The sequence below is a fragment of the Gorilla gorilla genome, chromosome 7 (genome assembly GCF_029281585.2).
Source record: "Gorilla gorilla gorilla isolate KB3781 chromosome 7, NHGRI_mGorGor1-v2.1_pri, whole genome shotgun sequence".
Lineage (NCBI taxonomy): Eukaryota > Metazoa > Chordata > Mammalia > Primates > Hominidae > Gorilla > Gorilla gorilla.
In genome coordinates this window covers 118,694,922-118,707,698 of record NC_073231.2, presented here as the reverse complement: position 1 = coordinate 118,707,698, position 12,777 = coordinate 118,694,922, and the positions used below count along the sequence as shown (strand labels likewise).

At 33.0% G+C, this 12,777-nt stretch overlaps 1 protein-coding gene across 3 annotated transcripts in view; it reads left to right on the top strand.

Moving 5' to 3' along the window:
- Nucleotides 1-12,777, top strand: part of CSMD3 (CUB and Sushi multiple domains 3) — a 1,204,746-nt gene that overhangs the window by 570,316 nt on the left and 621,653 nt on the right. For all 3 annotated transcript variants that reach the window (XM_019032923.3, XM_031014090.3, XM_019032924.3), the window contains one exon: nt 4,984-5,105. In XM_019032923.3, the coding sequence (XP_018888468.2) occupies nt 4,984-5,105 (122 nt within the window). The remainder of the gene's footprint in view (nt 1-4,983; nt 5,106-12,777) is intronic.

Sequence of the window (12,777 nt, the reverse complement as noted above, 5' to 3'; positions counted from 1 at the left end):
AAAACAAAAACAAAAACAAATAAAAGAAAGAAACCTATACATTTTTATATGAATTATATATTTTAAAACCAAAATATAGGAATCTTGAAAATAATACAGCATATTGTGTTAGATAAATTATTATATCTCTTGAATGTAAGACAGAAAAATTATATTGCATGTAAATAATGACATGTGTTTCTTATTCAAATTATGTAACTCTTCAAATTTTTTTTATTTTTTTGCCTTGCCTGGAACCTCTAAGACAATATTGAATGGTATCACTAGTGTGGGGATCCACATTTTGTTCTAATCTTTAATGACCAAAGTTGTCATATTTAATTTATAACCCAATACTTGCTTTGATTTCATACATTCATTGGTTTATTTACAAAGTTTTTTTTCTTTTTCTACTATTTCTATTTTTCTGAGACTGTAAGCATGGAATTCTTATATACTATGAAATTTCAGCTGAATTTCTCAAATGTACTACTTTACTGTAATCACATTTATTTATTTCCTTTGTGTTACTAAAGGCTCCATTGAAGAGGCAAATTTGTATCAAAATAATGTTTGAACTCAATATAATTGAATACAGACACCAATCTCCTTTACTTTGACAAATGGACACAACTAAAGTTTGTGGAAATATAAATAATGATGGATAATAAAGAAAATTATGAAATTGAATAAGAATGGGGAGATGTGTGTCATCTGTGTAAAAAATGATTAAAACAGTATGGTACTGGCAGAAGAATAATCATAGATCAGTAGGTCAATATTAAGAAAAAGGCTCAGATACATATATGGGTTTCTTATACATTTATGTACGGTCTATATAAGTATAATATAAATGGTATTTTCAGTTCATGACGAATAACATAGAATTTACTATAAATGCTCCTTTACCTTGCCCCATATGAAACCAATTTGTAGATGAAGTTTAATTATAATATAATAAAACTATTAAAGAATGAGAAGTAAAGGTTGTATTTCAATCTTAGATTTGAAGAAAATCTTTCTTGAGTGAGATATAAAATACAAGATCTAAAAGAAGACACTGACAGATTTACACATATTTTTATGTTTACAGAGAAAAGTTAATTCAAAGCAAAATCAAAAACAACAAAAGTCTGTAAGAAAGTATTTGTAGCACATATAAAGGTTAATATTAGTAACACACAGGAAGTTTCTATAAATCAGCAAGAAAAAATTGAAATGAGGAAAAGTGTACAAAGAGAAAAGTCAGAGCAAAAAATAGAGACAACAATAAAGACTTCTGTTAAAGCATACTAAAAATGTAGAGAAAGAATTGGAAATTAAAACAGTGACATTCCTGACAGAATGACAGAAGCATAATGATTGATACTATTATTTTGGCGACAGCCTGGGGAACTGTTCTCTTTTTAATATTATTTTTGGGAGTATACTGAACAAACTTTTGGAGAGTAATTTAGGCATATTTATCAAAGTTTTAAATGCTCATCTATTGTAACTAATTAATATTTCTTCTAAGAATTAATCCTACAATAATAACACAAGTATAAAGCACAAATACAATGGAATTGAAGAGAAAAATTACTCATTGTTGTAAGCCACTGAGATTTTGCAGTTTGGCTTTCCATAATAATGAATTTGTTTTTATTTTTTCAACTATAAAACATAATACGTAAATGTACCAAGATCTTCATTGTGTTTGTGTTGCTATGTGTGAACTGCTGCAACTCTGTTCAAATAGCAGGTCTGTTCTACATGTCTTCTTATTTCCCACTGCAGGATTAAGGAAACCTCCTAATTATCCTGTGCTAGTCTCATAGTGGAAGCCTGTCAAAAATGTCCAGTAGTTCTATCAGCTTCTGTTCATACTGTTAAATCTGCAAAAGAAAAAAACCTATATGTACTGACCTAGAACAGTCGTCATGATATATGCCAAAAAATCTTCAGACTAATATTATAGAATTAGCTATGTTTGTTAAAACACACAAATACATTAAGAAAACAAGAAATATGCAAAAACTCATAGTGCCACAAGACAAAAATGTCTGTAGATATACAACTTGTTAAGTGGTTACTGTCAGGTATGGATGGAAGCAGATAAACAGACCAAAATATTTACAGGTGATTGTTACTTGCCATTTTATAAATGTTTTTGCCTTATTCTTATAGAAAAAGAAAATCATTTTCATAGAAGACAGTTTTTCACTGTGAAACATATTTATGAAGATTCTTCATCAGCATGAAGAGAGCACTATTTTATAGTTAATTTAAGAGCTGTGCGAAAGAACTTGGATATTTGTTTCTTTAGCAAACATACCTACATCATGAAAGCCATTGTACTATGAGTTAACAAAGATGATAAACAAGGCCTTGACTTCAAAAGATTCTAAGTGTGTATATAGTTTAGAAAACAAAGGATGCCAGAGAATTACGAAGTATTAAGTACCACTCAGAGAAGGAGTATATTCAATCAGAAAGCTATAGCCACTACAAACCAATTGCTTTGTGATTGCTATAAATTTCTCATTTCTATAAAGTTCTTAGACTCTTTCAGGCTACATTCCCTATCAGGCCACTAGCACCTAAACACTTGTATAAATGTGCTGTTCAAATAATGTGCTATGAAATGTATACATTACAGAACCCTTAGTGGAAGAATTAGAAACCCTTCTTATGGAAAGAAGTGGCACATCACCTTGGCTTTGTTTAAGTAAATAGAATATCTGCAAGTAAATGTAAGAAGGAATAATATTCTAGACCTAGAAAACAGCATGAAAAATATAGAAAATTATAAAGAGTATGGTAAATCAAAGAAGAGCAAGATGTCTGTTCCGGCACAAGTAAAGTGTATGACTATGTAAAATGGCAGGTCATTGTACTAGAAAATAAATTTAGGTCCTCACAGGAATAATTTTATACTCCCTATTAGGAATTTGTACTTTATTCCATTGGAAATAGATACCAAGCTTTCATGCAGTTAGGTAATGTAATTAAATCTGTGTTTTAGAAAGATAAATATAGTAGCAGTGAGGAGGATGTAATAGAGAAGTTGGAGTCTAGAAAAGGGGTTAAGTAGCTGAGTACAAAAAAAATGAGGAAGAAGCACTGGACACTGGGAAGAGAAGAAATGAAGCAAAACAGAGATGTTTCCACAGAGGAAAACAGAATAGACCTCGAGGAGTATATATTATGCAAGGCGAGGATCTGGATAGTCTATTCAAGAAATATTTAATTGAAAGTGCTTCCTCAAAGCATCTAATGGAATGTCCAGCAGACAGAAAATTAATCTGGAAATCAGGAGAGATGCCAAAGCTGGTGATGTAGATTTGAGAGCTATCAACACAGAAATGTCCTTTCCAGTCATAGAAGTGAGTTAGTTTAACTATTCAGAGAAACCATTGAACAAATAGAAAAGACGAGATTAAGTCAATTTAGAATTATGCTACTTAAGGGTCAGATGGGAAAAATAAAACAAGAACAAATAATATGGTAGAGCAGAACTATTTAAAACACATGCGAATAATCAGGAGAGCTTAATACTATGTAAGGGAAGGCAGAGAATTTCAAACGAAGCTAATCAATATTATCAATACTTTGCATTACTGCTGATATATCAAATATGTGGAAAAATGAAGAGATACTATATTTAGCAATTATGAGTTCATTGCTGGCTTTGAAAAAGCAATTTAAACACTGAAATGAGAATGAGAATCAGACTGAAATATTTTGAAGAGTGAAAGGGGAGACAAAAATGGAGTAGTGAGCATAGAATATTTACAAGAAGTTAAGTAGTAAATGGGGAAAAAAGATTGAATTGCAAATAATGGTAAGGGAAGAAAAATACAATTTATTATTTTCTCTGTACAAAATAATGATTTTATTGGTTAAACTATAGAAATTATACACACACACTCACAAGATAATTAAAAGTACTGTAACTATTAAATCAACACAAGATATAACCATCAAGTTGCAGGAAAGTTGTCTGAAATAGATTCATGCTATTAAGAGAAGAAACTAATAAAGAAATCTACATGTAACATACAAGAAAGACACACTTTTAGTGATGTAAAAAACAAGACTTGAATCAGAAGACCTGGGCTGAAATTCTGACTACTGTATACTAGAAGCATGACTTTGACCATGTCAAGCAAACTTTTAGGAGGTCCATAAACTGATTTTCAAAGTGGTGATGATGATAACTATGTACAGATTTAAGTGCATATGAAAATATACATTTAACTGTTCATCATTTAAATATACAATAGATTATTTTTGACAGACTAGAAAATGATAATATGGGCAGGATTTGATAGAACGGGGCAAAGATATCCAAATCAAAAGCAGTGGCATCCAGAAATCTGTGGTTGTCAAGAAGCAAGTTAAGAAACAGAAACATTATGGTCACTAGCTAGCTCATTTATTAAGTAGAAGAAAGATGGGTTAGAAAACTGAGAAAATGCTACAACTTTCAACTTTTGTGGGAATTCATTACAATTACTTAAATGTAACTGCTTTTTTTTTTAGTCTGAGTTCTTTAATTCATAGTTATAAGTACAGAAAGAGAAGTTTTTCTATTGATGGTTCTCAACTGCACTATTGTGAGTCCTAGGGTACTTAATAAACACAAATGAAAACACTTCTTAGATTGCTTCATTAACCCAAGGCTCTGTTTCACTCTCTTTGTATATTTTTGTTAACACAATATTGCGTACATATACCTTTCTCTAATTAAACACACCTTTTTAAAGTCAGAGAACAATTTATCATGCCCTCAAATTTCTATTCATAACTAGTTTTCCATTAATGTTGAAAATATCGAGCTTGTGAATCCCAGGGTGTTAAAAACACTGTATTTTGATAAGTGACATTAGAATACCATAATATATATTTCAATGTGGTTATAATTGTGTCATTTTGAATGTAAAGTCTATTTGCAAGATATTTTATTGTTGTAATTTTACATGTGACATATGTTCATCTTTTAAAATGCAATTTCTCTTTTAGTGAAAACGTGTGGCTCTAATCTTCAAGGACCAAGTGGTACCTTTACATCTCCCAACTTTCCGTTCCAGTATGACAGCAATGCACAATGTGTCTGGGTCATCACAGCAGTGAATACAAATAAGGTAAGAGAACACCATCTGTGATTAAAAAAAAAAGTCATAATCATAAAGACAAAGGCAAACCAATAATACGGAACATGCAGTATGGAAAATTTATAGCTCAAGTAGGATTTTGGCAATATTCCCTACTTAACAGTTTATAAACCAGATTTATATGAGAAATTTGGGAAAAAATAAAAATAATACAATTCTACTCCAAGCTACTAACATATAAACCAAAAGGTTAAAATTACAAATGAATGCTTTCTGAGATACATTTTTGAAGGTTGTAAGTGTATCCTTTTTAAAAGGAATCATGAATAGTGGCTGTTTTTGTGTCTTTTCTGTTTGACGCATCATTCAGGTCAATCCTGTTTTTATACATAGCTGACTTTAATTTCAATGTTTCTCTATTGCTATATATCACATAGCTATTTATTTGAAATAGTTGGTTTAATGTGCTCTGCACTAATAAAGAATTTATATTATGGATATTTCAAAAAGTTGAATTGCCTTTCTATTTGATTCTAATATGAGTAACACATCTAAATATGTATGTGCCACTATACCTCAAGCAAAATTATAACACAATGAATGTAAATGCAGCTGAAAATTTTGCTGGTTTTTCTTTCCTGCTCTTGCTATCCTGCTTCTGTTTGTAAGATGTGATTTTATAGCAACAGAGAGGACCTAAATAGGAAAAATCATCATTTCTCTCAAATCTTCAAATTATGTGATACCTTCTTTGGGCTAGATTTTAAAAAGTTTGGTGGTCGAGCTCATGAAATTGGTTCAGATTGTGTTTCATATACTGATGTATAATTTTCAGATAACTTTAAGTTATTTAACCTCTCTGATGTTGTTTCTTTATCTATGAAATGTGAATGATAAAGACATGTATTTTATAGTATCATAAGAAATAAGTAAGATAATGCAAACACAGTTGTTAGTAAAGCTAATAAGACCTTGACATACATTATTAATTCATTGTTATTAAAGTATATATTGCCTCCCGGGAATTTTTGTGATCACTTGTCAAGTTCTTGAAACCTAATTCTAAGATCAGCAGAGTTGGTTTAAAACTCAGCCAAGGGACTATTAGATTTGTCTCGTAGAAGAGCCCTGATTTATAAATCAGAAGAACTAGATCAGAAACCTACTCTGCCCCAAATTATCTCTATAAACTTGGGTAAATTTCTAAATCAAACCCCTCAGTTGCATGAAGGAAATCATGTTATCCACCCAACCTGTGTCATCAGTTCAATTCAATGCAACAAATATTTATTGGTTTATTTCTCTGTGCAAATTATTGGTTGTTGAGGGAAAAAAAAAAACATGAAGTGCTTGGAAAACTGACATTAGTTGAACACTTAGCAGCATGCCGTACACTATTCTCAGTAGTTTTTTTCTAGCACTTTTTATGAATTATTTAATCCTTGTAAGTCTCTCATGAGGGAGATACTTTTATTGTCTGCATTTAAGCAAGCCTATAAATAACTTGTCAAAGATCACATAGTTAGCAAAGGTCAGAGGTGTGTACTTTATGAGATATGTGTAGGTACAAAGACTTATCTCACAGTAAGGTATAAATATCTTTTTCCAAGATAGACATGAAGCAAATTCATTATAAAGTATGGAATAAACACATTTAATTAATCTTGCATTGAGATGGAGATATTGTTTTGTCTTTGCAATTACATGTAATTGTCATCAACATGTGGTATTATCTCATGTTCTATAAGATGTTTGCTTTGCTAACTTTAAATCATTATTATTACAGAATTACCTGAAGTTTCAGAGGTTGTCACATTTCTACTTGTTTATATTACCTAAACTACTCAAATTTATTTCTCCTTTTTCTCCAAAAAATGCAAATTATTATCTTAGGAGGACATAATTACTTTCAGTTCTTTGCTATTTTTTATTAATAAATGTAGACACTTAATTTTGATCTGTTAGGTTAACTCTTTTTTAAGATGTCTTACAGAAATTTGTTTACAAGAATTATTCATCATGAGCCACAATAAGGATTATATTTTACCTTGTGACCTAGTTCAAACACACAGACACACACACACACACACACCACAGTTTCACACATATAAAACATTTTCCCTTACATGAATGCACTCCTGTATTTTCCATTCTAGTCTACTGTAATCTGTTTATTATTAAAACATTGATTATGCCCCACTAAATTAATTTCATGATGTCCTAACAGTTTATAGCACATAGTTTTAAAAACACTGTTAGAAGTATTTGCTTTCTTAGATTACTCCTTAGAACCCTTTTCAGAAGGAAATTGTTGGTATAAATCATAAGCACACAGCTATACTAGTTGGCATACATCCCAATTAACCAAGGTGATTAATACCTCTACATTTATAATTTGTTCAGTAATTATTGTTCGTGTTTTCCTGTATATTTGAGCAATTATGGTGTTCTAAATGTACTAAAAAGTACATGGTTGATGGAAAAAGTAACCTGAGATTTAAAATTTGATGAAATTAATTAAACAAGTTTCAATCTGGGCTGTCACTCTCACTATGAGAGCCCAGCCACAGTCTCTTTTTCATAGAGTAGAGGTCATAATACCATATCATAAGGTTGCACAGATAAGAACATGTGAAACTCCTGATATAAAGTAAGTTCACCTTAAGTGACACCTATTTTTATTGCCAAATGCTGCCATCTCCTCAGAAACATACTTCCCTCCTGTTATTTACTGGACTTAACATGTATTAATGCAAAATTATCATTACATATAATTTTCTTCTATATTTCATTATATGGTTGAATAATTTATAGGTGACTGTCTTATTCTAAAACATTAAACATTAAGTTATTATTACTAATCAGTTTACAGACATTGCAATTAAGTTCACAGAAAATAAAATGTAATAACTGAGCATTATAATCTAAACTAATATACATTTTTGATGTTCATTTATGCCCCTTCCACAAGCTTCTGTAAGGGAATGTTTCCTTTAATTATGGCATTTGAGTAATGAAAATAATTGAGGGTTTCTTTATAACAGCAAGTTAAAATATTAGACTAGCACTTTAAACATACCTAGTCTTTGAATTAATTGTTCTTCTTGCATTAAGGTACACATTCAACATTAGCTCCATGTGTGAAATGAAGACTGAAGACATACCTGAATCTGTTTGTTCTTCTTTATTAATTTCCCTCTTATACTTGTTTTTCCAAGTTTCAAAAGATAATCATATATTACTTCTCCAACTGGAATAAAAATATGTTACATTGCTTGAGTGTAAATAAAACCCTGGAGAATTAGAATAGGAAATTCCAGATTCATAGCTCCTCAGGGACAGATCTTGAGACAAAGAAAAAAAAAAAAAGCTTCACTAAGACATATTTGAAGGGAATCATATCCTATTAACCAAGCAACAAACTCATAGAAATGCCCATGTCTGCATCTATGCATCTGTGTATCTATCATCTATTTCTCTATGTATTTATTTGTGTATACAGGTATGTATGTTATATATCTATCTATCTGTCATCTATCATCTAATTGTCATTCATCCATCCATCTATTTTTTCATCCCTCTATTTGTATCTCTATTTATCCTTATATAGAACTCATGATACTTAGGATATTATAGGCCAATTTTAATTAAAACACAAAGTCTGACTTTTTTAGACATAAGGAGTTTCTGATTTGTCTGATTGATTTTACAGTTTTTCCATTTATAAAATATCATGCACACTTTCCATAAATTGAGTTAACTAATGATGCAAGATTTTGAGAAAACTATATTTAAAATACTTGTAAAATTGGAGTAGAAATTGCGTCCTTTGCAGCTATTCACACTAGGAATTTTAAATAATAGATGTCAATGTAAAATTGTAGGAGAAAGTACAGTTTCCAAAATCTTTTTATTTATGTGAGCAAGAGTTTGAAGGATATTGGTCTAGCCGATAGAAATGGAATGTGAGCTGCATCTTTAATTTTAAATTTTCCAGTAGCCACATTTTTTAAGAGATGAAATTAATTTTAATTTTATATTTTATTTAACCACAGATATTATGATTTCAACATGCATTTGGCATAAAATTAATGCAAGAATTTACCATCTCTTTTTTTATTCTTAATCTTTGAAATCTAGAATGTATCTAGCAAGTTTATTACATCACAGTTCAAACTAGCCTTATTTTTAGTGCTCAATAGCCACATATTGCTAGTGGCTACCATATTGACCATTTCCATCACCACTGAGATTTCTATTGGATTGCTCTGTGTGGAGAATGAAAGGTGATGGTGGTGGATATTGAAGAGAATAAATGCCTCATTGCAAGGTAATTGCCTCAGGTGAAGTTTTTGCTAGGACTTCAGGGAAAGGAAAAATGGAATGGCAGAAATTGGCAGAAATGACTCTGAAAACTTGGGTTTTAAGATTCTGTACTTTATCACAGAGCATCCAAATGTCTCCATTTTAAATTTCATGATCCCATTCCTTCTCAGTGAATTCCCTAGCTTCCACATAAGAAACTTTGTGAGTCTGTAAGTTCAGATTACATTCTAATTAGGTAACTTGCATAATTAAATTCGGGGTATGTTTTAGCCATACCTGCCCAGTGCTACAGGTTCACCATAGAAGGTCTCTTGTTCTCTGACCATGATGTGAGCTGTAATTTCTCTTTCTGGCTTCAATGCAGTCATCAATTGCCATCTCCCTCCATTGTCCTTGTAGTCTTGGATATGTTAGCCATCAAGTGCAGCAACCCCTTGCCCTCTCCCCACAAATTTTGTTTTCAAAATCTGTTTCAATCACAAAAGATAAGTAATTGCATATGACATTTTTTACTGTCCAAGAACTCAGCTCTGGCAAGACCAAAAAATAAGCAAACCACTCCCACAAAACCCATTTCTGAAAGTCTTAGGCTCACTCTTGATATGAATGACTACACTGACAAGGTCTAGTCAGAAAAATATAATCTGTATTAGCTATTTAAAATGAATGGAATTTAATTTGGGGAATTGTTACACAGGCATTGCATATGTAATGCATAAAGAGTAAAAATTAATGAAGAAGCAATAACTATGTAGACAGATACCATCCTTTTTTCATCCAGAAAGAAAAGTAAAAACTGTGGTATTACCAGAACCTAAGAGCTTGCAGTAAAAACAGTCTAGACCTGGTGCTCAAATTTCAAAGGAGGAAATCTTTCATGGTTGGTGGTCACACCTCTGAGGAAAGGATGTGAGCTAGCAGGTTTAGGCATCCACTAAAGAAAAAAAAAAGAATCTGAGAATTGTAATGTGCAGTGTTCTAACCCAAATATCAAAGGGCAGAATACAGAAGGGTTGGCTAGAGCTAAGAGACAGCAGATAAATAATTAGCACAGTATTGCTTTCAAGTAAAAGGGAAAAGCTACAGGTGGAGCTAGTTTAGGAGAAAAAACAGTTTATCTTTGTTACATTTGAAATACCTGTTAGATTGGATATCAAGTGGGATATAAAATCCAGATATCCTTTTTCAAAAGGATAGAGGTGAAAGTTTGCAAATTGTCAGCTATAGATGTTATTTGAAACCATGAGACTGAAAGATCTCAAAGAAAGTCTTAGAGGGAAAGCCACAGTTAGAATACATAGTGGATGAACGGCCAGGTGTGGTGGCTCACACCGGTAATCCGAACACTTTGAGATGCTGAAGAGGGCAGATCACCTGAGGTCAGGAGTTTGAGACCAGCATTGCCAAAATGGCAAAACCCTGTCTCTACTAAAAATACAAAAATTAGCCTGGCATGATGGCAGGCACCTGTAATCCCAGCTACCAGGGAGGCTGAGGCAGGAGAATTGCTTGAACCCGGGAGGCAGAGCTTACAGTGAGCCGAGATCATGCCACTGCACTCCAGCCTGGGCGACGGAGTCAGACTCCCTCTCAAGGAAAAAAAGAAAAAAAAGAAAAAAGAAAGTGATGAACAACTGGCAAAAGCTAATGAGTAGGATGCCTAGTTGAAAATATTCTTGCATATTTTTCTGTATACTTCTTCTAATGTTACATTTTTATGTGATTGAAGACTGCCCATTCCCAACCCAGGAAACAAATATCCATGGAAGAATCAGATTAAGTGTCTCAAGTATATTTGAACTACTATTTGAAATGTAAATATATAACATTACTAATAAAAATTCCAAAATGTATTTGTATTATTAATATAATCAGAACAACACTTGCTATTTATTTTTGAAACGGAGTCTCACTCTGTCACCCAGGCTGGAGTACAGTGGCACGATCTTGGCTTACTGCAAGCTCCGCCTCCCAGATTCACGCCTTTCTCCTGCCTCAGCCTCCCAAGTAGCTGGGACTACAGGTGCCCACCACCACGCCCAGCTAATTTTTTGTATTTTTAGTAGATACGGGGTTTCACTGTGTTAGCCAGGATGCTCTCGAGCTCCTGACCTCGCGATCCACCCGCCTCGGCCTCCCAAAGTGCTGGGATTATAGACGTGAGCCACCATGCCTGACCTATTTTTTCTTAATTGATAATAGATGAACAACTCTATCTCGTGTGAGTGTCCCATTAATTATTTTCATTCAAATTTCCTTCATATTACTTACAAAGTACTTCTCGTATTCAAGATTGGAAAGCACTGATAAAAATAAAATACAGTGATCAGAATTACTCAAGTGTATTTGCCTTTAAAAATTAAAAGATCAAATGAGAGAAGCATGCAGTCCCTTTCTTGTATTCTGGGTCCGGTCCTTCTTACTATATCACTGACTCCACTTTTTTCAATTAAGTATAATGTTGACTTTTGCAGGAAAACAAAAAAATCCAAATTTCAGTCCTAAACTGATATTTTAGGACTCAACTTGAAGTCACCCTTAATTCTAATCTTATCACATGCCCTATAATGAAAATTAAGTTTGGGATTTATTTTTGAGTGTTTAAGTTTGGTATTAGTGATTGGAAATCTGTCCTGTTTTCTACCCATGTGTCCATTGTATTATCTTTAATTGTTAGGTTGGGATCTTCCCTTGTCATCACTAGTCCCTTTTTCAGGTACTGAAGTCCTATTGCTGATCCATACCCTCCTTTCTGGAGCTTTGAAACCCACCAAAATAACTTCTCTAAGCAAATTGTCTGACTTGCTGCTCCTGGCTCCCTCACTGCTCTGTTGAGCCCTGAACCAATCTTCCCAAAATAACCTTTCTCTTCCTTTACTGCCATCTACTTGTTGCCATTTATCTAATAGGTGTCCTCTCAAATTTTACAACTGATTCTATCCTCTGAGACTTTCTACTGGGGAATACTTACTTATTCATTCAAATAAATATGTATTGAGTAGCTACTAGTCCCAGGTGTAGTTCTTGAAGCTGACGATTCAAAGGTCTTTTTTTTTTTTTTTTTTTTTTGAGATAGAGTCTTGCCCTGTCACCCAGGCTGGAGTGTAATGGCACGATCTCAGCTCACTGCAACCTTCGCCTCCCAGGTTCAAGCAATTCTCCTGCCTCTGCCTCCCGAGTAGCTGGGATTACAGGCACACGCCACCACACCTGGCTAATTTTTGCATTTTTAGTAGAGATGGGGTTTCACCATGTTGGCCAGGCTGGTCTCGAAGTCCTGACCTCATGATCTGCCCGCCTCGGCCTCCTAAGTGCTGGGATCGCAGGCGTGAGCCACCGCGCCCGGCTCAAAGGTCCTTTGTATCACAATTCCCTT